At 45.4% G+C, this 24,138-nt stretch overlaps 1 protein-coding gene across 2 annotated transcripts in view; it reads left to right on the top strand.

Moving 5' to 3' along the window:
* Positions 1–23,819, top strand: part of EP300 (E1A binding protein p300) — a 77,138-nt gene extending 53,319 nt beyond the window's left edge. For both annotated transcript variants that reach the window (XM_029955811.1, XM_029955810.1), the window contains 17 exons: positions 1,165–1,344; positions 1,509–1,653; positions 3,411–3,529; positions 4,627–4,866; positions 5,706–5,794; positions 7,785–7,865; positions 9,937–9,993; positions 10,758–10,835; positions 12,881–12,948; positions 14,403–14,553; positions 14,672–14,818; positions 15,394–15,507; positions 16,352–16,517; positions 17,188–17,352; positions 18,358–18,519; positions 20,559–20,840; positions 21,091–23,819. In XM_029955811.1, the coding sequence (XP_029811671.1) occupies positions 1,165–1,344; positions 1,509–1,653; positions 3,411–3,529; positions 4,627–4,866; positions 5,706–5,794; positions 7,785–7,865; positions 9,937–9,993; positions 10,758–10,835; positions 12,881–12,948; positions 14,403–14,553; positions 14,672–14,818; positions 15,394–15,507; positions 16,352–16,517; positions 17,188–17,352; positions 18,358–18,519; positions 20,559–20,840; positions 21,091–23,292 (4,446 nt within the window). In that variant the 3' untranslated portion in view covers positions 23,293–23,819. The remainder of the gene's footprint in view (positions 1–1,164; positions 1,345–1,508; positions 1,654–3,410; positions 3,530–4,626; positions 4,867–5,705; positions 5,795–7,784; positions 7,866–9,936; positions 9,994–10,757; positions 10,836–12,880; positions 12,949–14,402; positions 14,554–14,671; positions 14,819–15,393; positions 15,508–16,351; positions 16,518–17,187; positions 17,353–18,357; positions 18,520–20,558; positions 20,841–21,090) is intronic.
* The last annotated feature ends 319 nt before the right edge of the window (positions 23,820–24,138 follow it).

Genomic DNA, 24,138 nt, shown 5'->3' with positions numbered 1-24,138 from the left:
TTTTGGGGGGAGAGAGACAGCGTGAACAGGGGAGGGTCAGAGAGAGAAGGAGTCACAGGATCTGAAGACAGGCTCCAGGCTCTGAGCTAGCAGTCAGCACAGAGCCTGACGTAGGGCTAGAACCCACGAACTGTGAGATCATGACCGGAGCTGAGGTCGGACGCTTAACTGGCTGAGCCACCCAGGTGCCCCAGGCACCCCTGTAGCTTTCTTATGAGAGGCTCATTATGTGCGGAGCAGAAACCCAAGTTCATATTTCATAGTTACATCCTTACTAACTCTCTGTCAAGGCGTAGAACTTTCTGCTTGTTCACTAATACTTAATATTTTAGTTCTGTGTCAGATTGGTGAACCAAGAAGTCCCACGAGGAGTAGCTACTTAATAAAACACTGTAAGTAATCAGCTGGTCCATCCCAGCCTCAGCTAGGCAAGGAAGGGCAAAGTGCAAAAAGGAGGTTCCTGAAAATACTAACTTCTCAGTATGTGGAAGGGGAAAAAAATGGCTAGTTATCCCATTAGAATGTGGTGATAGAAAATAGCCACTGAGTGTGGGAGTTCATTTTATTCTCTCTACTTTTTCTGTACATTTGCAGCTTTTCCTGCTGAAAAGTTCAAAACAAAATAACTAGTCATCTTCTCTTCTTTCCACTTTATAAACTGAGCTCTACGTAGCAGTCATCTCTGAGACCACACCCCTCTTGTGCAGCCACACAATGACAACCAGTGCAGAAACTGTTGTTGGCTTTCTTCTGTACAGCAGCTAGTCCGTATTTGTAAGTCCTGTCTCTGTTCTTAAGCACAGTTTACTTCAAGGCAGGGAAATAGGCTGAGTCCATGAAAGTACCAAAACTGAATAGAGTGATCCTATAGCCTCAAAATAGGTGGTTAATCATGCGATCCTGGCCCGCCTGGCCGGCTCGGCTCAGGTCATGATCTCACGGTTCATGATTTGAGCCCGTGTCGGGCTCTGTGCCGACTGCTAGCTCAACCTGGAGCCTGCTGCAGATTCTGTGACTTTCTGTCTCTGCCCCTCCCCTGTTCTGTGTCTCTCTCTCAAAAATGAATTAATTAATTAATTAATTAAACCGTGCCATCCTGATGCAGAGCTTAAATTCTGGTTGTATAAATGGCAAACTTTTTGGTTTTTCCCCCTTTCTGCCCAGCTTTCCCAACCAGCTGTAAGCATTGAAGGGCAGGTATCGAACCCTCCGTCTACTAGTAGCACAGAAGTAAATTCTCAGACCATTCCGGAGAAGCAGCCTTCACAGGAAGTGAAATTGGAGGCTAAGATGGAAGTGGATCAACCAGAACCAGCAGATGCGCAGCCAGAAGATATCCCAGAGGTGAGAGGAGGCAGTGACTGCTGTTCTGTAGGTGGGGCCCCTGTCTGGGTTCCCCCAGACCTGCTCCAGGACGGGCTTCTGGTGAGAGGACATGGAAGACAACGGCCTTCCTGCTCCCTGGTGATGTGTCTTTAGAGTAATAAAAATGTTGCCTTGTCTTTCAGACTAAAGCTGAAGACTGTAAAATGGAACCTACAGAAACAGACGAGAGAGGCACAGAGTTAAAAACTGAGACAAAAGAGGAGGAAGACCAGCCAAGTACTTCAGCTACCCAGTCATCTCCAGCCCCGGGACAGTCAAAGAAGAAGAGTAGGTCTCTTAGGCTCTCTGTTGCTGGAGGCAGGGAAAGAAACCGTAGACATGGAGTAGGATGGGGTCGGGCTTCTTAGGTCTCAGAAACTGACTTTGATGTGATTTCATTAAGCATGAAACCCTTTTGGTCTGGTCTCTGTGTTATTACTAATGTTGGAGAAGACTTTTTCTTTCTTGTGGTAGGTATATTTGCTGCCTGCAGTCACCAGGTCAGTCACACCCATCATTTCTCCAGGGTTGGGTGCTTAACAACCTCTCAAAACCTGTTCCTCAGAGCAAAAAATTGTTACATATTCTTGACTAAAATGCAGGAAATAGCGGTGATAATAATACTACCCATTATGAAGCTACTGTGCACCAGGCACCGTGCCACACACCTGCACTGTCTCACCTAACTTGACAACAACTCTGGGAACTTGCTGAAAACCAGCGGCTGGGCAAGGTTAAGTAGCTTGCCCCGGCTTGGCTTGGTTGGTTAAGTGACCCGGGCAGGCCAATTCTGTCTGCTCCCAGCCGGCTCCTGAATAGTAGAGTCAGGCCAGGCAAGCAGCTCTGCTTCATACAGAGTGTTAAGTTCTGTTTAATTCCTATAGATTGGTTTAACAGCTTTAGGACTAGAACTTATGATTCTAGTGTCACCCTCTGTGGCACAGGTAGGGCTTCTTTAAAGGGAGGAATCGCTGGCTCCTAGAGATGCTGTATATAAAGGTGTTTCATTAATTCAATGCAGCCTAAAATGTTGGGGTTAAAAATTTACTTGGATTTAAATAAGGTTTCTATAATCAAGGTGTATTTTAATGTGGGCTGCAAGAAACCCAATCTTCCTGTTAGGAATCCATCTTTAAAATAGATAATTTCACAAGTTTGTTCAAATTTGATTCTTTTGAATACAACCAGATATGACATGAGAAACAGAATCCTCTCCCATCTGTGTTTTTCATGGCTGCCCCCACTGTTGTGAAAATATCTGAAGTATCTAACAAATACGCTCTCTTTAAGATAAAACTAATTTGTAAATAGAAGAGATAACAAAGCCTCTGCTTAGAGTGTTTTAAAGCTCAAACCTGGACCTTTAATGAGTAGCTTCTTAAATAATAGCTTAAGTTAGTTCCATTTGGGATACACCAGCAAATTTTTCCTGACCTTTAGGAGACAACCTCGGCACACTGAAATGAAATTTGATCAGTTGAGTTGGTTGTTTTGGCAATAATAATTTAGTTCTCACTTTGTTTAGACTTCAACCTCACATTTGCCATTAAGATAATTGGTCCTCCTCCTAAGCTCTAACACATGAAGCAGTTTAATGAGGGCCTCTTCCCTTCAGGGATTCTGACCCCTTTAGTGTTGGGACAGGACCAGGTCTCATGAGTGAGGACTTCCTTCTGTTCTTCTTTTGCGCCCCACCCCCCACCCCCTTGCCATCACTAGTATCTTTTGGATTTTTTTTTTTTTTTTTTGACCAGGGACTTTATAAATTATTGGAATGTTTATTCTGTTTCTACTTGGTCAAGACTATTTTAACTGAATTTCTGATTGAAAAAGTAGCTGAGCTGTGAAGGGTATTTAAAGTTGACTAGACTTGGTGTTTTAACAGCACTACCTGATGTGACCAAGAATTAGAAACAGGAAGTGTGCCCTAAGTGTTACTTCCATGGAGACTGTGTAGGCAGTTCTGTGGATTTTTTAGAGACTCAACTTGAGTGTGTTCTTTTTCTTTTGCTTAATTGATAACTAATTTCAAATGTGCTCTTAAGTTTTCAAACCAGAAGAGTTACGACAGGCACTGATGCCAACATTGGAGGCACTTTACCGACAGGATCCAGAATCCCTTCCCTTTCGTCAGCCTGTGGACCCTCAGCTTCTAGGAATCCCTGTAAGTATGTGGTGGTGCTTTTCTTTTTAATTTTTATTTTTTAGAGAGTCTTCATGCACATGAGTGAGGGAGGAGCAGAGCGAAAGTGGGAGAGAGAATCTTAAGCAGGTTCCACGCCCAGCATGGACCCCAGAGCCGTCCCGTGCTCGATCTCGCTGTGAGATCATGACCTGAGCGGAAAATTAAGACTCAGATGCTTAACTGAGTCACTCGGGTGCCCCTGTGTTAGTGATTTTTTTTGTTTGTTCGTTTGTATGTGTTTCTTTGGGACTGACTTCTTTCAGGGTTCACCCATTATGTAGCATGAACCAGTATCTAGTTCCATTTTACGGCTCAGCAGTACTCCACTCTATGACTCTACCACATGTTCTCTACCCGTTCGTTGGTTGATGGACTGAGTTGTTTATGCTTTTTGGCTATTGAGGATGGTGCTGCTGTGAATGAACATTTGTGCACAAAATTTTTGCAGGGCCTATGTTTTTGTTTCTTTGGGGTATAATATACCCAGGATTGTGATTACTGGGTCATAGGTTTATTTATTTTTATCACCTGAGTAGCAATAGCTGCAGTAAAATTAACTTCCTTTATTTTTAAAATTGCCTTTATACCCCAGGCTGCATTTGAGGCTTGCCATTGGTTTTGGAGAAGGCAGTGGAGTGCCTTCAGGGGAAAAATCCATTAGGAACTTCATTTTTTTCTATATTTTTCTGAGGCTTTAGATCACTGATGTGCACTAGGCTTAGTTTTCTCAAGAGTAGGCCCCTTTTAATACTAAAATGTTAAGGCTGTTTTATTTCTTGGTCTTCAATGGATTTCACATAGACTGTGGCAAAGTATCTGGAGTTTCAGTAGGTCATCAGCCTGCTGTCTGGAATGTTTATGTAGGAACTCTGTTATTTCTGCCTTTGAGTTGCTTCATATCATTGTAGACTGATAATTTTAAAAAGTGATAGGCATCACTTAATTCCTTGGACATACAGTCAGTTCAAGACTTAACTTTTCTGGGAAATTAATGAGAATTATAGGAAGACACCCCATCTACCTTAAATATATTGAGGCTTTGGGGTAATGTTGCTTGGTGTCCCTTACCCTTCTAGGATTACTTTGATATTGTGAAAAGCCCCATGGATCTTTCCACCATCAAGAGGAAGTTAGACACTGGACAGTATCAGGAGCCCTGGCAGTATGTGGATGACATATGGCTTATGTTCAACAATGCCTGGCTGTATAACCGGAAAACATCGCGGGTGTACAAGTACTGCTCCAAGCTGTCTGAGGTCTTTGAGCAAGAAATTGACCCAGTAATGCAAAGCCTTGGCTATTGTTGTGGCAGAAAGGTAAGACAGTTTTGCAAGAATAAGAATTATTGAAGACTTGACTAATAGAATCCTAAACCATCACATTGTAAACTCATAGGCAGGATTTGGATCTTATTCATGCAAAGGTGCATGGACCCTGGCGTGTACCAGTTTTTCCATGCACACCAGTTCACGCGCAGCCCCTCTTGTCCCGCTGAGTGTTTTGCTGAGTGGCTGGAGGATATGACTGCCAAGCGTACTTTGGAGTGCGAAATAAAACAGTGCCGTAGTTCCCCCTTAGCTCTGGTTTTGCTTCCCGCCATTGCAGTCAGCCACGGTCCAGAAGCAGAGATCTACCTTCTGCCACATTGTCAAAAGGTCACTATCCATTAGGCTCCATCACAGTGCCTCCATCATCCACGCCCCTTCATCTCATCACCTCGCATTCTATCTTCTCTCTCACCAGGAGGGTGGGTACAGCACAGTAAGATACTGAGAAGGGGCCACAATGACGTAACTTTTATTACAATGTGGCGTTGGAAGTGATATACTTCTAGTCATTAATCTCTGTGCCTGATTTGTAAGTTAACCTGTCATAGGTACATCAGTATAGGAAGAAGCACGGTGTGTACGGGGTTTGGGGCTGTCCACGGTTGTAGGCGTCCAGCAGTGGTCTCTTTGCCTGTGGATCAGTGGAATTGCTGTAGTATAGTAAACGAGCATGGGTGTGGTTCTCCATATTGTCTTGGAAACGGAAATAGCCTGTTATGTAAATGAGAACTGAGAATTCACTGACTTCTGTTTCTGATTTGCCAGTATAAATATTCTAGCATGTCTTTCAGGCCTGTGTACTATTTAACAAATGGTTTCTGTTGCAGTTGGAGTTCTCTCCACAGACACTCTGTTGCTATGGCAAACAGTTATGCACAATCCCTCGTGATGCCACTTACTACAGTTACCAGAACAGGTAAGCCCAGCTGTGTGTGGACCGTGGTCCGTGTATCCGTGTGTGCAGGGACCGCATGCGGATGGACCAGCACACATAACGTTCATAGTCATATGCACCTTGCTTGAAAACAGCTGTACAGCACAAGTTCTGGTCCTAACATTCTGCCTTTGTTTGCAGAAGCACTGTAGTTTTCTAGCAGGAAGTAGCCTTGTGACCGTTGTCTGGCCCCTTATTTTTTTGTAAGGCGGGAACTCAAAGCCTTGGGAGCTTAAGCTGCTCACAGAATTGGTGGCATAGATGGGATCACGCCCCAGCGCCACTTCTCTTTCCCAGGTCTGGTCACAGCTTCCCACAGCCTGCGGCAAACTGAGAAAGTTTGTGAACCAGTTAGTGTTTTCTTGTCCATGAAACTGCTGCTATTTCGTTCCCCAAAAACTATCCGGAAACTTTTAACCAGAAGTTTGTTAGCCAGCTGTACCATTTGGGAAATGCTTCGTTTTTGTGTGCATCCTATCTGTAAATTGCTCTCAGAGCATTTGAAAACGGAGGATTTTAGAGTTTCTGCTTTGCCGCTGTTAAGCATGTAAAAAGGGGTAGCTCCAAAGATAGGCGTGCACCAGACTTGAAAAGACTGCATGTGACAGTGGATAGTAGAGTTCTAAAAAATTAAGCACCTCTGCCTTATTTTCTCCTGCCCAAACAATGGCTGTGATCCCACAGATGGGATTCACTGGTCTATCTTAACCACGATCTGTCTCTTCTGTTCATTAATCAGCTCACGGTGTAACTTGTACAGAATGTTTACTTGGGGCTCGGAAACGGCAGTAACAAGGTCGGGCAGTTAACGTCCTTTAGTAAAGCCAGGCTCGTGGTGGTGTTTGCTGAACTTGTGTGCTACAGATGCATTTCCAGCTTTGAAAACGCCACTTACACTTCTTGTTTTGTTGACAAAATGTTATGTGCGCTCTCCTAATGCTTTGTTGTAATCATTAGAATCCATAGTTTTCCACTCTTAATACTCAGGAGAAAACCTCAAGTTGTTATAAGCACTTTCGTTTAAAAAAAAAAAAGAAGTTACCAACTGGCACGCGGCTCTTCTCATCCGGCAGTCTTGACCTTCATACCAGTTTGAATGTTTTGGCATCAGTCGACGTTGTTTATGATCACGCGCCCAGGGAGCGTGTCATCCTCTGTGCCGGCACACCGCTGCCTTTCTTTTTGCCTTTTTAAACTTTGTCAGTTGATGGCTAAAATTCATATTTAAGCACTTGTGCAGGTTTTTCATTGAAAAATAAAGAATTTTTTAAAAACTTAAATGGCTTCCTTGGGGATCAGAAAAAATTTTTGTGGGTACTTTTTTTCAACCCAGGGATGTTTTTAGATGATTGCTTTCTGGTCTTGTATTTGTAGTGAGTTTTTTGTTACTTATTTTGTTGTTAATTGGAAATGGGGAGAAGTGTGAATGCTTTGTTTCAGTAATAGATTAGCAATTCTTCTCTCTCCAATGTATTTATCCTTCCCCTTTTTGATTATTTGCATCAATAGCATTAATTACTAAAATGAAAGGGTGTAGGTCTGTGTAAGTGAAACTTTTTTGTTTTATTTGCTGTAATCATTTGCTACTTGTGATCCCATTTGAGATATTTAATGCTAATCTGTGCTTTGCCTTGGCTTTCTGCTTTGTGTTGTCTTGTCTTGCTTTTATGTTTTTTGTTGTCCTGCAATCCCTCATTTCTTCGTTTGTTTTGTGTTTTTTTTTTCTCCCTCATGCTTGTCGTTGTCTGCACTTGGCTTTGATTGCAAAAAAAAAAACAAAAACAAAAACAAAAAAAACCCAAACTGTGGGGCCCATAAATCTGCATCATTGAATGTTCTTGTCGCCGTTGACGACCTGCTCTCTGCTCCCGTCCCCCTCCTTGGCCTGCTGTGATTGGTGGCTTCGTTGCTTGGCTTGGGCTGTGTTGTGTGAACGGAACAGTTCACCCCAGTATGGCCTTCTTGCCGACAGGTATCATTTCTGTGAGAAGTGTTTCAATGAAATCCAAGGGGAGAGCGTTTCTTTGGGGGATGACCCTTCCCAGCCTCAAACGTAAGTAACTGCATTATTTTGGCAAGTGCTGTCTTCGTGTGTTGTCAGGTGACTATGCCAGAGCCCTGACGTGGTCTAGTTACACCACCAGCGTGGTAGCCATTAGTCGTAGTTTGCTGTTTACATCCAAATTAATTCAAAAGGAAATAAAATGTAACATTCACATTTCAAGTGCTCAGTAGACATCTGTGGTTAGTGACTGCCATGTTGGTCAGCACACAGAACTTTTCCATCACAGCAGAGAGTTCTGTCAGCGCTAATCTAGGAAATATATCGACACTGGAGGGTCATTTTAGATCTGTTTATAAGGAAACAGCCTGTCCCCTAAATATTTTATGGCTGTAGTGGAAGAGAACTTCATTGTTAACTGTTTTAAGTTTGAGGGGAATTGAACAAATAACTACCGTAACGGCCTTCACGTGGTTCCCAATACCAAAATCACTACAACCGTGAACATAACTTAACATTGGGGGCTTAGCCATTTATGAGAGAGACCTGGTTGGGCGCTCACAGTCTCACAAGCTCTTGCTAAATGCTGAGACACATTTGCAGACATAGGCTAAGTTAGTTAAATAGTTCTTCTGATCACAAAGATGTAGTTAGACACTGCGTGTCACATATATACTATTTTAGGAAGAAAGAACTATTTGGTGTGCTTTTAATATTCTTGGGCTCCTTCATTCCTGGTTTAACCTGTAATAAATAAGTGGAGTTCAAAACATTTCACAAAGTATGGAATTGTTACAGTACTAGTAAAAGTAGAGCTTCTGAGAAAAAACTGGTTCGTTTTTCCAAATTAAGTCTTGAAGTTGCACTTTTCCTTCAGTCACTATTGAAATACCGTGTGATAGAGTCTGGTGCTGGTCTGGAGAGTGGGTGCCGGCTCCCCTGAAACCTTAGGGACGTTTTCTGACCCTTGGCTAGGCTGACAGCTCTTAACGAGGTTTCCCTGATGCTGGAAAGGCAGGCCTTCCCTGTGTCCTAAACCTTAGGACAGGACGGTCTGTGCTGAAGAGCATGGAGACCCCCAGCCAGGGCCTGCGGGCCTGCATGGTTGACGGGCCCCCGGCTCTTTCTGTGCTGCTGCTCCGTAGGACAGCCTTGGGGTCACAGGGGCTTTGGCCATTAGAGAGTAGTGCCCAGTGTTTCCTACTAGTGTAACTAGTGAAGAGGAGTGACAGCAGGCACAGTCGGGCCTCCTGAAGTTGATTGTAGGTGAAGGGATAGACTGGTAGGTTCTGTGTTTGTGAGGCTGGGAGCCAGGTGGTGTACTGAATTCTAGGATAGGAGGCCGTGTGGAAGTTCTAAAATGAATAAGGAATTTTTACCCCTTAAAATTACCCTTTCTGGGTAACTATAAGTAACCTGATATACATATTCTTAATACTGAAATTTTTTTTATTAATATAAAAATTTGACTAGAGCATTAATTTTATTTTTTTAATATATTTTTAGAGTACTAATTTTAAATAGTGGTTTAGCTCCTTCCACATATACTGTCTTTCATAGTCAGTCTAGGAACATTAAACTATTAAATGATAGAAATACTGGCAGCACCTGGCTGCCTCAGTCACTGGAGCTTGTGACTCGATCTCAGTGTCATGAATTCAAGCCCCAGGTTGGGTGTAGAAATTACCTAAAAATAAAATCATTTAAAAAAAAAAGGGTATAAACACCTAATATCACAAGTGGTAGACCGGATGTAAAAAGGAAAAGAAGAGGGCGCCTGGCCGGCCGAGTTGGTAAGCATCCGACTCTTGATCTGTCTCCGGTCATGAGACCACAGTTTGTGAGTTCAAGCCAAATAAACTAAATAAATACATACATGCATACATATATCAGGGAAATAGATTTACTATAAATTCCTTTCCAAAAACAAAGGCATTCCTTTATGTTGATGTGCATTTTGTGGGAGCCAAGAATATACCTGTTTAATGGGTGTGTCCTCAGTATTTTCTTAGAAGATTTAAATAATCCATTTACAAGATTTGTTCCTTTGGTTAGAATAGTGGTCAGATTGCTCCTTTTTTCCATACCACTTTTTCTCATTGTGTCCCTCTTTTCTCCTTAGAACAATAAATAAAGAACAGTTCTCCAAGAGGAAGAATGACACGCTGGATCCTGAACTGTAAGTAGTTTCCCTTGAACAGTCAGTACGCTTTGATTTTCCTTCTTCCTTTCATTTTCTTGGTTTGCAGAGCCAGTGAGATGGTTCTGTATCCTGAGGGTAAATATACATAACGTACATGCAACACAGATAGCAGAAAAGTGGGAGTTTGCTTTACAGTCCATATTCGTTTACATTTCACTAAATCCAACTGATAGTTTGGTGTTTTATGGGCCCAGGTGAAGCTGTAACATACCTCTGCTCAGTGTCAGGTGTTCTGTCCCTGTTTTCCAGTGCATTTTCAGACAGCGTCCTGCTCCTGTACTTTGCAGTGAGGCCATTCAGGGTGCTGACTGTGCCAGTACTCTGGCCACGCCTGGAACGGGGAGGATGGTGTCAGACTTCTTTGCAAGATTAAGCAGAAATGAGCTTTCACTTACACTGCCTATCCACAGTCAGCTGAAAATGGTCACATTCAGGGGCACCCATCTGGCTCAGTTGGGTAGAGCGTGCAACTTGATCTCAGGGTTATGAGTTTGGGTGTAGAGATTACTTAAAAATAAAATCTAAACAATTAAGAAATAAAACATTTAGTAACTAAATTGTCCTGCCTGTTAACATTAAAGAGGTTTTAAAAACTAAAACCTTTTTAAGAACTATTAATTGATTTTTTTGTGATCTTTGGCTATCTTTTGAATTGTTCAGAAATCAGGGGAAATGTTGGGAGGTTCTGATTTGGTTAAAATTTGGGATTTAACGTTGACTCTTTGGCTTTTCATTTCCAGGTTTGTTGAATGTACAGAGTGTGGAAGAAAGATGCATCAGATCTGTGTTCTTCATCATGAAATCATCTGGCCATCTGGGTGAGACGGCAGTCTTTTTTTCTAGAGCTATTTTTCATCATGCATTTTAGCAAGTTTTTGTTTTTGCAATGGGAATGGGAAGAGATAATTAAAATCCACTTTTAAAACATTTAGTAAGCTAGAATCCAAAAATATGGGTCTTTTAATTTGCATGCATTGCTTTAATCCATATACAAATAACTTTACTCGTGGTTTATAAAGTTTTTTTGTAAAAAAAGTTTGTATCAAAAGTAAATGTTTTTGAAAAATCAGAGATAAGAAATCTCTAGCACCTGGAAACTAGCAAAGAGGTGTTAGAAGCAATTAAAGTTGCCCGATTTTGAATGCTACGTATACTGGCAATGGTAGGAAAACTAGAAGACCTGGAGGGGGTCAAGGGGCAGCTCTGTTGTTGCCTCTGAGAAAATGTCATGATGAAAATGATAGGCTAGCTGGTGACACTGGTTAGGATTTGATATTTTGAGGGGTTGGACAAAACATCCCGTTTTGGACAGTAAGGTACATGGTTATTGTCCAGTGAAGACAGAGTTTCATAAAAATGATTAGATATAGACTTCAATATACAAGCTATTCCTTTTCTTTTTTTTGAGAGACGGAGAAAGACCGCACAAGCAGGGGAGGGTCAGAGACAAGCAGGGGAGGGTCAGAGAGAGAGAGAGACACACACACACACACACACACACACACACACACACCCCTGAAGCAGGCTCCAGGCTCTGAGCTATCAGCACAGAGCCTGATGTAGGGCTCAAACCCACAAACTGTGAGATCATGGCCTGAGCCTAAGTCAGGCACTTAACCAACTGAGCCACCCAGGCATCCCAGGCTACAGGGTGTTCTTGAGCCCCATGTTCTGTTTCTGAATATTCTCCATGCATTTAATCAAGCTGCACATAATCTAAGACTTTTTCAGCAGTGAGTGGATTTTTGTACATTCTGACACTTGTTTACTACTCTGGGTCTCCTTTTACTCTCCAGGAATGGAGTCGATCCCAGCTCTGTTCGAAGGTTGGGAGTGTCTATGCCTGAAGTGATTCATTCAGATGGGATCTAGGGGTGCCTGGCTGGCTCAGTCAGAAGAGCATGTGCCTCTTGATCTCAGAGTCATGAGTTCCAGCCCTACAGAGATAGAGATTACTTGAATTAATAAATAAAAGCTTAAAAAAAGACGGGAAGTCTGCACTGCCCTCTGCTCTGAACTTTGTTGATGGTGATTCGGGGATCACAGGAAAGACGCAGCTAATCAACATATTTCTAGAAAATAACACACAGGGAAAATCACTCATTTGATGTGTATGTGGCTTGTCTTTAGATCTGCCTTTTTCCTGATCGCCTTAATTACAGAGCAGGTGACCGTAGGTCAGAGAGTCACAGTGATTGCTGCAGCTTACACCAGTCACCTGGTCAATGAACGCATGTGTGTTCTCAGGTTTTTGTAAGAAACTCTGCTTATGCACACACCCATATGTAATTGGGACATAATAATTAGTAATTAGTGTACCTTCTAAATCTGTTGAAACTGGGACTCCTGGGTGGCTCAGTCTGTTAGGTGTCTGACTCTTGATCTCAGGGTTGTGAGTTCATGCCCCACGTCAGGCTCCACACTGGGCATGGAGCCTATTTAAAAATAAATAAATAAATAAACAGACTAAATAAATAATTAATCAATCAATCTACTGGTATTCCTCTCAAAGTATACTTACTTAACTTTGTGCCAGTAGACATTTGGACTTTTGTCACTGCGATTAGCCAAAACCGAAATTCCTGTTTTCGGCTGTAATCCGTCATCTTTTCACACGTCAGCCAATTTATATGCCCTTCCCATTTCCTCATGGTTTCCTGCGTGTTTTTCAATTAGGGTTTTTTATGCTTTTTTTCTTAATGCTCTTTTTATATGAATTATATTAACTCATTACATATTTAGAAATATTTCTCTCAGGTTGTCTTTTAGATTTTAACTTGGTACAATATATATATATGGTAAATTTTGTGGCATATGCTACTTTAAATAAGCTGGGTAAACAAAGTTTTGGTTTACATTTTAGATTCGTCTGTGATGGCTGTTTAAAGAAATCCGCACGAACCAGGAAAGAAAATAAATTTTCTGCTAAAAGTAAGTTTCATTCTCACAAGTAAAGCTTGGCAATACTTTACTGAAGCATTGTTAAAAATAACCATTCAAGGGAAACCTGGCTGGGTCATTTGGAAAAGCATGTGCCTCTTGATCTCTGGGTCATGAGTTCAAGCCCCATGTAGAGTGTAGAGATTATTTAGTAAAGATAGATAGATAGATTAGGTGGGTAGGTAGAATAAACCCTCCAAGATGAATTATTCATTCAACCTTATTGACAATATTTAAGCAGAGTCAAAACCAAAACCCAAAAATTTTTCTGTAGTCTACCTAAAGGTAAACAGTAATGTGCTCCGTTATGTAAAATTCATTAGGCCTGCGGCTCTTGGGTGGCCCAGTCAGTTAAGCTTCCAACTTGGACTCAGGTGATGATCTCATGGTTCATGAATTTGAGCCCTGCATCAGGCTCTGCGCTGATAATGCAGATGATGATGAAGATGATGACGACGACGACGACAACGATATTATTTAAGTGTTTAGATAAATATTTAAATTCATTAGACCTAAGGGGGAAAACTGCACAGATGATGTGGAGGGTATATGGGGTTTTTTGTTTGTTAACGTTGATGTTTCTTGGAGGGAGAGAGAGAGACACCTCCAAGTTCGGGGCAGGGAGGACAGGCAGAGAGGGAGAGGGGGAATCCGACGCAGGGCTCAGTTGCACAAATTGTGAGATCATGACCTGAGCCAAAATTAAGAGTCCGGTGCTCAACCAGCTGAGCCACCCAGATGCCCCAGATAGTGTTTTCCTTTTTCCTACATTTTTTTTATATTTGGAGCGTTTCTTAACAGGTGCCACATGCGGAAATATTTGTCTAGAATTGCCATCCCATGAGTCATTACCTCATTTTCTCCATACCATTAGTTGGGGCTTCTTTTAGACCTATCTCACTTGGGGGCTTGGGGAGTGGTAATCAAAGATTGATTCATACAGTTGGTATTATCTCATGACAGTATTTAATTCTGCAGATGCCTTCGCAGTATTTTGCTGATTTACAGGTTGCTTTTATTCCTGTAAGGTTTTCCTAATACCCAGCCATTGTTATTTTTAAATATTACTGCAGTCAAGGGAAGTGCATATGGATGTTCTGTGTTTTAACTTATGAGATTGGAAATTTTTCAACTAAAGGGGGAGAACATTTAAAAAGTATTGGCTACCATCCCTGCCCTACCTATGCTAAAATTGGAATGATACAGAGAAGATTTGCATATCAAGGGTGCACGGGCCATACACAAATTCATGGAATAGTCCGTATTGTTTTAGAAGTTATTTTCAAGTATTGACCATGAAAGTGTTGCTGTCCTTTAACAGAAGTTATCCTATTTGTACTCAAAAAGCAGAAATTATATTTGAAAGTATATATCAAAGTCTAAGGCTTGACAGTAATAAATTTGCATTGTGGTTACTGCTGAACTTTTCACATCTACATTCCTAGGGTTGCCATCTACCAGGCTTGGCACCTTTCTGGAGAATCGTGTGAATGATTTTCTTAGGCGACAAAATCACCCTGAATCGGGAGAGGTCACTGTTCGGGTAGTCCATGCTTCTGACAAAACTGTGGAAGTCAAGCCAGGCATGAAAGCAAGGTATCTAGCAGTTTTCCCCCTTGTCCTCTTACGGTGCTGCAAATGCATGCACAGTTCCTGCTGACTATTCTCGTCTGAATGAGGTGTTGTGGTTTTTCCCTCGATCCGAATTGTGCAGGTTCGTAGACAGTGGAGAGATGGCAGAATCCTTCCCGTACCGAACCAAAGCCCTCTTTGCCTTTGAAGAGATCGATGGCGTGGACTTGTGCTTCTTTGGCATGCACGTGCAGGAGTACGGCTCTGACTGCCCCCCACCCAACCAGAGGTAGGGCCTGGCGCATCTGCCGTCCGGTGTGGGTGGGAGGCAGAAAGCATCACGGGCAAGAGACTGGGGGACTTGGTTTGGAGATGGAGATGCAGATTCTCACTGCTCACCACACTTCTGTGGCCACGGTAATCAGGAGGGGGGTTTGAAGGGCTGCCTCGCACTGGACGTGGGAAGCAGTGGGCTTCAATCTAGAGCGTGTCAGCACGTACCTTGCCTGAGGGGTATATGAAAGAATGTCACACAAATAAAGTTAGGATATGGTTTTGAATTTCTTGGTTCCAAAATAGTATAAAGGCCTGAGTAAGAATACTGCCGGAAGAAATGGGATCCACAAATACCGCCTCATACCCTCTGCCTCGGGCTCTCCTGGCCACTGAGGCTAGAAGAGAGCCCGAGGCTCACAGGGCTCCCCAGAGCGCTCGCAGTCTCGGCGTTTACCTAACCAGCTGTGACTGCTGGCGTGCTCCACGGATGAGGTGGGAAGGAGCCAGAGGGGGGAAAGTGTAACGTTAGCCACGTCAGCAGGAGCGCCTCCTGTGACTGCCTTGGTTTCTTTCCCCCACTCGGTACAGGAGAGTCTACATCTCATACCTCGACAGTGTTCACTTCTTCCGCCCCAAGTGCTTAAGGACGGCCGTCTATCATGAAATCCTGATTGGATATTTAGAATATGTCAAGAAATTAGGGTAAGTGTATTGATAAATACTACTTTTACTTTTTACTTTTTTTTTTTTAACGTTCATTTATTTTTGAGAGAGAGTGCACAAACAGGGAGGGGCAAAGAGAGAGAGAAACTGAGGATCTGAGGCGGGCTCCGCAGTCACAGCACAGAGAACAGTGCGGGGCTAGAACTCACGAACCAGGAGGTCATGAGCTGAGCCGGAGTCGGACACTTAACCAACTCAACCACCCAGGCGTCATGATAAATGCTATTTTTTAAAAACAATTAGCTTAAACTAGGTTTTAATCTGATTTTTTTGCCCCCTCTTCTCAGTGTTATCAATCTGACAGGGATATTTTGACCCTAGTGGTACTTGTCCCAGATTGGTTTTATTTAGTTCAGTTAAGCTGTTGGGTAGTTTGATTTGAAGATCGATTGTTACTTATTTAAGGCCAGGACCTTAAAACTGCAGTTGACATCTGAAACCTGGGTTTCAGAACCAGAAACAGACTAAGGTCTGGAGATACACAGATGAGACTGTTCCCTTACCTTCAAGGTATACATGTGCTTTAGAACATGCACCACCTTCCTCCTAACGTTTTGCATCTTGTTTAGCTCTCTTGTTGGAATGGATCCATATCCTTTGCATTGTAACTTTTGTTTGGTCGTCAAATGTAAATTTGGGATTTTTAGATCCAGGGTCAGTCTCTAATGTGAGACCGCTATAGGTGCTATGGGTTGAATTTTGGTCTGCTGCTGGATTGCACACTTTGTATTCCTTGTTTAAAATGCTGACTCCACCTTGAGTATTCTTTCTGGAATGGATGATCAGTTTTTCTCTTGAATATTCCCTTTATTTGTGTCATTAGATATACAACAGGACATATTTGGGCGTGCCCCCCGAGCGAGGGAGACGACTATATCTTCCATTGCCATCCTCCTGACCAGAAGATCCCCAAGCCCAAGCGACTGCAGGAGTGGTACAAAAAAATGCTTGACAAAGCCGTGTCTGAGCGAATCGTCCATGACTACAAGGTCAGGAGTGCGGGGTGATGACAGAACTGGAAATTTACTACTCGTGCTGCTCTGGACTCTGCCATTCGGCTATCTTAACAAAAATCGTCTGTTAGTTCTCTCTTTTTGAAAGCAAGAAAACCTGTTTTAAAAGAGACTTAGATCAACAAATCTCTGTTCCAAAGATGTGGTGAAAAATCTATTCTTCTTAGCCATTCATGATTAGAGAGCGTCTGCTGATAAGAACTTGAAGAGATAAGTTTCTTATCTGTGGTCACTCCTGGGCAGAAAAGCACCACCTGGATATTTTCTGAGCAGTCTGTGGCCACGCCCTGTCCAGCATTTGTGGTTCAGGTCGTTCTGGACACAGTTCTCTGGGTGGGGACGAGTGTGAGGCGGGCACTCCGCATGGTGCAGCGCCCCATGTTCTCAGGAGCAGCGAAGGCCTCGCTGGGACTGAGGGAGCCTCCCGCTCGGTAGAAGGGCGGGCGGCCCCGTCCCCGCGGGCAGATGAAGACGGCATGGTTTATGACCGAATGTCTCCTCGGGCCTGGGTTTAGGTGTAAAATCTTTGCCACCTTTCTTTCAGAAGACATTTTAATCTTTCATGTTTCTTGTGTCTGTTGTGACTGTTTTTGTATGATAAATGCTTCTTTAAAAAAAAAATTCTTGTACCTGGGTGTTTTCACAGGATATTTTTAAACAAGCTACTGAAGATCGATTAACAAGTGCCAAGGAGTTGCCATACTTTGAGGGTGATTTCTGGCCCAATGTTCTGGAAGAGAGCATTAAGGAATTGGAACAAGAGGAAGAAGAGAGAAAGAGAGAAGAAAACACCAGCAACGAAAGCACAGATGTAAGGGCTTTGCATTTTCCTTTCCAGCTTCTGCCTTGACTCTCGTGTGTAATCAGGAGTGGGCTTCAACTTTTGACCTGTCTTAAAGCTCTGCGGTGTGAACGAGTTCCTTGGTCAAGACGTTGTAACCTCAGACATCAACCCCGCCCCCCCCCCAGACTGGAATGTGGCATCATTGCATTTCCGCTAATGGAAAACAGAAAGAAGGAAACCCTGAAAAACTGATAGAAAAATCACCCATATAGAGCAGGGGGTGCAAAGGACTTCCTGTAAAGATCCTGAATATTTGGGGCATTTTTTTAAACACTGCTCTATAAATGCACACACCGTTCTTAGCCATGTGGAAACAGGCCTGGGCCGGAGCTGGCCAGTCCTCCACACAGAACCTGGCTTTGTCAGAGGATCATCTGAGGAGCTTTTCCTGGTCAGTCATTTCCCTGTAGCGTAGCTAGAATGGTCACCGTTGGGTCTGAACTACTAGAGCCCCCTTTAAGTAGCCTGCTGAACTCGTCATAGCCTTGTAGTTTGAATTCATTGTCTTTTCAGGCTGTTTTGTTTTATTTTTTTTAGAGTAGGCTGATAAAATTCTAGAATGTGAGTGGAAGGAAATGAAGCCAAGGTGTTTGGCTCCCTACATCCAGTGTCGTCTTCAGTATCCCACACTGCCAGTCCTGTTCCCTGTCCTCGGTTCTGGAACAGGATGGGTAGATCTGTGGGGTCTCCAAACTGTGTGGGGCTTTTCTGGTCAAAACGCTAAGGCTGCCATTGTCTTATTGAGGGATCTTAGTATAGGGATTCTTCACTGGGAGAAAATTCGTACAAAACCCTTAATAAACCTTAGTTAACTGTAAAAAGCAGCTTAAAAAAGAGGGTATGTGAAAAAGTTGGTAGTCGTAAATTAGAATCTCCAGTGTCAATGAAAAGGAGGATCCTTCTATCAGTAGTAGTATTCAAATCACTTCTTATCAAAACTGTTGACATTTTCTTGTCCTCTCTAACCTGCAGGTGACAAAGGGAGACAGCAAAAATGCTAAAAAGAAAAATAATAAGAAAACCAGCAAAAACAAGAGCAGCCTCAGCAGGGGCAACAAGAAGAAACCAGGCATGCCCAATGTGTCCAACGACCTCTCGCAGAAGCTGTATGCCACGATGGAGAAACACAAAGAGGTAAGGTGTGGCCATTTGGGGTGGGGGAAGCAGGGCAAGGGTTCCGAAACACTGCCTACCATGGTTGGCATTTAACATGAGCACAACAGACCATTTGATACTCAGAAGGAAGAAATCCTCGAGGAGTAAGATGGAGGAAAAGAGACCAGCTTAGAACAGGAGGTAAGAACAGGACGTGATATGGGTGCTTTGATGGGTTAGAAATCTTGATGGCTTTGGATTGTGCCTCAAATGTTAAAAGCATAAGCATAGTCTGTCCAAGTCTGGTTGTGTTTTTTGTTTGTTTGGGGCGGAGAGAGGGAAGAGGTAGAGGTTCTAAAGCAGGCTCTGTGATGACAGCAGTGAGCCCAGCACGGGACTCGAATTCAGGAACCCTGAGATCATGACCTAGGCTGAAGTCGGACGATTGAGCCCCCCAGGCACTCTCTGTCCAACTCCTACTTTGTAATCATCAGGACTTCTGAGTTCTAGTGGATGCCTCATTTGATATGATCAGCAATTAATAGTTACTATTTCAAGCAGTATTTCATGTCACAAGACTACAGCATAACGGAATGGTTGGGAAAGACAGAGTACGTTGTCATAGGTTTAACTTAAAATTGTGAATATGATCTATAACTATGCTTAGTGTAAAGATGTAAGTAGTCGACACCTGTTGGGAATTAAGAGTCTGAGGTCGTCAACTTGGGTTAAATTTGTTGTCGTAGCTAGAGGCTAACATGGAGTGGAAATAATCATGATCATTATTAGAGGGTTGGCCATAGTAAAGATTTCCAAGGGAGTCACTATTTGCCTCTGTTTTGAGGGATTTGTTATTGGCATTCCCCACTTGCCAGATTCGATGCTTTCCCGTGCATCACATTTTCAAAATGCTCTTCCTGCTTTATGAATGCTTCCTTTGAGCCTCAGTATTACAAGGTCTAGCACACGTCACGGTTCTCCTTTGATGCTTTTAACTTTTTGGCGTCTGATGTTTGTCTACTCAGTGTGCTCTCTCGCTGTATGTCCTGTTTCTGGAAATGTGCCTTAAAGCTCCTGTTTTATGCAAACATCGCCACCCAAGTGTGTTACAAGTGTCACTGCCGGTGTGCCGGTCTCCTAGTGAGTGGCCAGCGCCGCAGGTGCTCACAAGCCCCTGATCTCTTGACGGTACCGTTTTACATTTTTCAGAGACTAGTTAATGTAAGAGAGACCTGCAGTGTCAGCTTCCTGTTGCAGCCTTTACACGAATGGTACCGGGAGTTCATGGAGGTTGTGAACTTTCAGAATTTAATGAACAAGAATTTTGCTGTTTCTGCAGCAAGAACTAAGATGGTTTCGCTGCCTTTTTTTTTTTTTTAAAATCCTTTCCCACCCTCAACAACTTTCTAACATTTTGAACTTGTGGAGAGTCGCATAGCGGACCCCCTTCCCTATGCCTCACTTAGTTTCACGAGTTCATGTTTTCTGCATCTTCTCGCTGCCCCGTCCGAGCTAAGAAACAGGAGCTCCCCTGCGTAACCCCTGCAGCTCCCCGCACAGGAGACCTGACGTCTGTTCCCGCTACGGACTGTGTGGCAGGTTGAGTTGCCACGTCTCGGCCCCTGGCTTTCTTTTCTTTCGTAACGTGGCTATTTTGTTGTAAGTCAAGGCCAAAAATTGTTTTGTACAATGTCCCTTAATTTGGATTTGTCTGACTTGGTTCCTCTTGATTAGATTCAGGTTCACCGTGGATTACGTCTTACAGAAGACCATTTTGGGGCAAAACATGCTCCTTACGTGCGCTGTGCCTGCCCCAGACCCTTCTTGTTTTGAAGGGATCCCCTTTAATGAGAAGGTGACAAACAAGATGTCGATTTTAGATACTTTGTAGTCGTTCTCAGAGACGAGATGAGAGGTTTGTGAGCAGGAGGAAGCACGCGGTGTGTCGTGGGGCCTCGTGTGGTTGTAGCTTCTCCAGGGTCACAGGCATTCGGCTCAACTCGGCTGTTGGCCGCCCGTGACCCGGCGCCGAGCAGCGCTCTTGTTCCAGAGTCAGACTGAAGAGGTCTGTTCCACAGGTCTTCTTCGTGATCCGTCTCATCGCCGGCCCTGCCGCCAACTCCCTGCCTCCCATCGTTGACCCTGACCCCCTCATCCCCTGCGATCTGATGGACGGACGGGACGCCTTCCTGACCCTCGCGAGGGACAAGCACCTGGAGTTCTCCTCACTCCGCAGAGCCCAGTGGTCCACCATGTGCATGCTGGTGGAGCTGCACACCCAGAGCCAGGACCGCTTCGTCTACACGTGCAACGAGTGCAAGCACCACGTGGAGACGCGCTGGCACTGCACCGTGTGCGAGGTAGGCCCTGGGGGCGGGGGCGGGGGGCACTCTGGGTTCACGAGAGGCGGCACCAGCTGCTATCGCACAGGCCTGCGCTCCGTGCCAGGGGTGAGAAGTAGCACAGAGTTGGGACGGGCCTGCTCGCAGACTTCCGCGGTAGAGCTGAAGAGTCTTTCTCAGAAAGGGGGCTCTGGGGCCCCGGCAGAATACACACAGCGTTTTTGAGTGACTGATCTTGGAGAGTTGACTGTGTCTGTTTCTCCCTCAGGACTACGATTTGTGCATCACCTGCTATAACACTAAGAACCATGACCACAAAATGGAGAAACTGGGTCTCGGCTTGGACGACGAGAGCAGCAGCCAGCAGGCCGCGGCCACCCAGAGCCCGGGGGACTCCCGCCGCCTGAGCATCCAGCGCTGCATCCAGTCCCTGGTGCACGCCTGCCAGTGCCGCAACGCCAACTGCTCGCTGCCATCCTGCCAGAAGATGAAGCGGGTGGTGCAGCACACCAAGGGCTGCAAGCGCAAGACCAACGGGGGCTGCCCCATCTGCAAGCAGCTCATCGCCCTCTGCTGCTACCACGCCAAGCACTGCCAGGAGAACAAGTGCCCAGTGCCCTTCTGCCTCAACATCAAGCAAAAGCTCCGGCAGCAGCAGCTGCAGCACCGGCTGCAGCAGGCCCAGATGCTCCGCAGGAGGATGGCCAGCATGCAGCGGACCGGCGTGGTGGGCCAGCAGCAAGGCCTGCCCTCCCCGACGCCCGCCGCGCCCACCACGCCCACCGGCCAGCAGCCTGCCACCCCGCAGACGCCCCAGCCTCCGCCCCCCTCTCAGCCGCAGCCCACCCCTCCCAACAGCATGCCGCCCTATTTGCCCCGGACTCAGGCTGCCGGCCCTGTCTCCCAGGGCAAGGCGGCCGGCCAGGTGACCCCTCCGACCCCTCCTCAGACTGCTCAGCCACCCCTTCCGGGGCCCCCACCTGCAGCAGTAGAAATGGCAATGCAGATTCAGAGGGCGGCGGAGACGCAGCGCCAGATGGCCCACGTGCAAATTTTTCAAAGGCCGATCCAGCACCAGATGCCCCAGATGACTCCGATGGCCCCCATGGGTATGAACCCACCCCCCATGGCCAGAGGGCCCAGTGGGCATTTGGAGGCAGGGATGGGGCCTGCAGGGATGCAGCAACAGCCTCCGTGGGCCCAAGGAGGCCTGCCTCAGCCCCAGCAACTACAGCCCGGGATGCCAAGGCCGGCCATGATGTCGGTGGCCCAGCACGGTCAGCCCTTGAATATGGCTCCCCAACCAGGACTGGGCCAGGTGGGCGTGAGCCCTCTCAAACCGGGCACTGTGTCTCAACAAGCCTTACAGAACCTTCTGCGGACTCTCAGGTCTCCCAGCTCTCCCCTACAGCAGCAACAGGTGCTTAGTATCCTTCATGCCAACCCCCAGCTGTTGGCTGCGTTCATCAAGCAGCGGGCTGCCAAGTATGCCAACTCTAACCAACAGCCCCTCCCTGGGCAGCCGGGCATGCCCCAGGCCCAGCCGGGGCTGCAGCCACCTACCATGCCGGGCCAGCAGGGGGTCCACTCTAATCCAGCCATGCCGAACATGAACCCCATGCAGGCAGGCGTCCAGAGGGCCGGCCTCCCGCCGCCACCGCCGCCACAGCAGCTCCAGCCGCCCATGGGAGGGATGAGCCCCCAGGCTCAGCAAATGAACATGAATCACAACGCCATGCCTTCGCAGTTCCGAGACCTCTTGAGACGGCAGCAGATGATGCAGCAGCAGCAGCAGCAGCAGCAGCAGGGGGCAGGGCCTGGAATCGGCCCCGGGATGGCCAACCACAGCCAGTTCCAGCAGCCACAGGGCGTCGGCTACCCCCCGCCGCAGCCGCAGCCGCAGCGGATGCAGCATCACATGCAGCAGATGCAGCCGGGGAACATGGGACAGATGGGCCAGCTCCCCCAGGCCTTGGGAGCCGAGGCAGGAGCCAGTCTGCAGGCCTATCAGCAACGGCTCCTCCAGCAACAGATGGGGTCCCCTGCTCAGCCCAACCCCATGAGTCCCCAGCAGCATATGCTCCCAAACCAGGCGCAGTCCCCACACCTCCAAGGCCAGCAGATCCCTTCTCTCTCCAATCAAGTGCGCTCTCCCCAGCCCGTCCCCTCTCCACGGCCGCAGTCCCAGCCCCCCCACTCCAGCCCCTCCCCGAGGATGCAGCCTCAGCCTTCTCCGCACCACGTCTCCCCACAGACCAGTTCTCCGCACCCCGGGCTGGTGGCTGCCCAGGCCACCCCCATGGAACAAGGGCATTTTGCCAGCCCGGACCAGAGCTCGGTGCTCTCTCAGCTCGCTGGCAACCCAGGCGTGGCAAACCTCCACGGTGCGAGCGCCACGGACCTGGGGCTGGGCGCCGATAACTCCGACTTGAATTCAGACCTCTCACAGAGTACACTAGACATACACTAGAGACACCTTGTAGTATTTTGGGAGCAAAAAAATTATTTTCTCTTAACAAGACGTTTTGTACTGAAAACAATTTTTTTGAATCTTTCTTAGCCTAAAAGACAATTTTCCGTGGAACACACGAGAACTGTGCAGTAGCTGTTTGTGGTTTAAAGCAAACATGCGAGACGAACCTGAGGGATGAGAGAATACAGAGAATCTATTTTTGTTACGGCCGGTCGCCGCCGGCCTCCCCGTGTGTGTGGCCCAGTGTGCACTGGGAGGGGCCGAGGCCTGTGGCGCCGCCGCGGGCTCCTGCCTTGCACCTCCAATAGGTTTTATTATTTTTTTTAAATTAATGAAAATATGTAATATTAATAGTTATTATTTACTGGTGCAGATGGTTGACATTTTTCCCTATTTTCCTCACTTTATGGAAGAGTTAGAACATTTCTAAACCAGAGGACAAAAGGGGTTAATGTTACTTTAAAATTACATTCTATATATATATAAATATATATAAATATATATTAAAATACCAATTTTTTTTCTCTGGGTGCAAAGATGTTCATTCTTTTAAAAATGTAAAAAAAAAAAAAAAAAAAACAAAAAAAAAACACAACTCCTTTCCTTCCCTCAAGTCAACTTTTGTGCTCCAGAAATTTTCTATTCCGTAAGTCTGAGCGTAAAAACTTCAAGTATTAAAATAATTTGTACATGTAGAGAGAAAAATGACTTTTTCAAAATATACAGGGGCAGCTGCCAAATTGATGTATTATATATTGTGGTTCTGTTTCTTGAAAGAATTTTTTTCGTTATTTTTACATCTAACAGGAAAAAATTAAAAAGAGGGTAAGAAACGATTCCAGC

This window comes from Suricata suricatta, chromosome 10 (assembly GCF_006229205.1).
Source record: "Suricata suricatta isolate VVHF042 chromosome 10, meerkat_22Aug2017_6uvM2_HiC, whole genome shotgun sequence".
Lineage (NCBI taxonomy): Eukaryota > Metazoa > Chordata > Mammalia > Carnivora > Herpestidae > Suricata > Suricata suricatta.
Note: the sequence above shows the minus strand (reverse complement) of the source record. Positions and strands in the feature narration are given on the sequence as shown.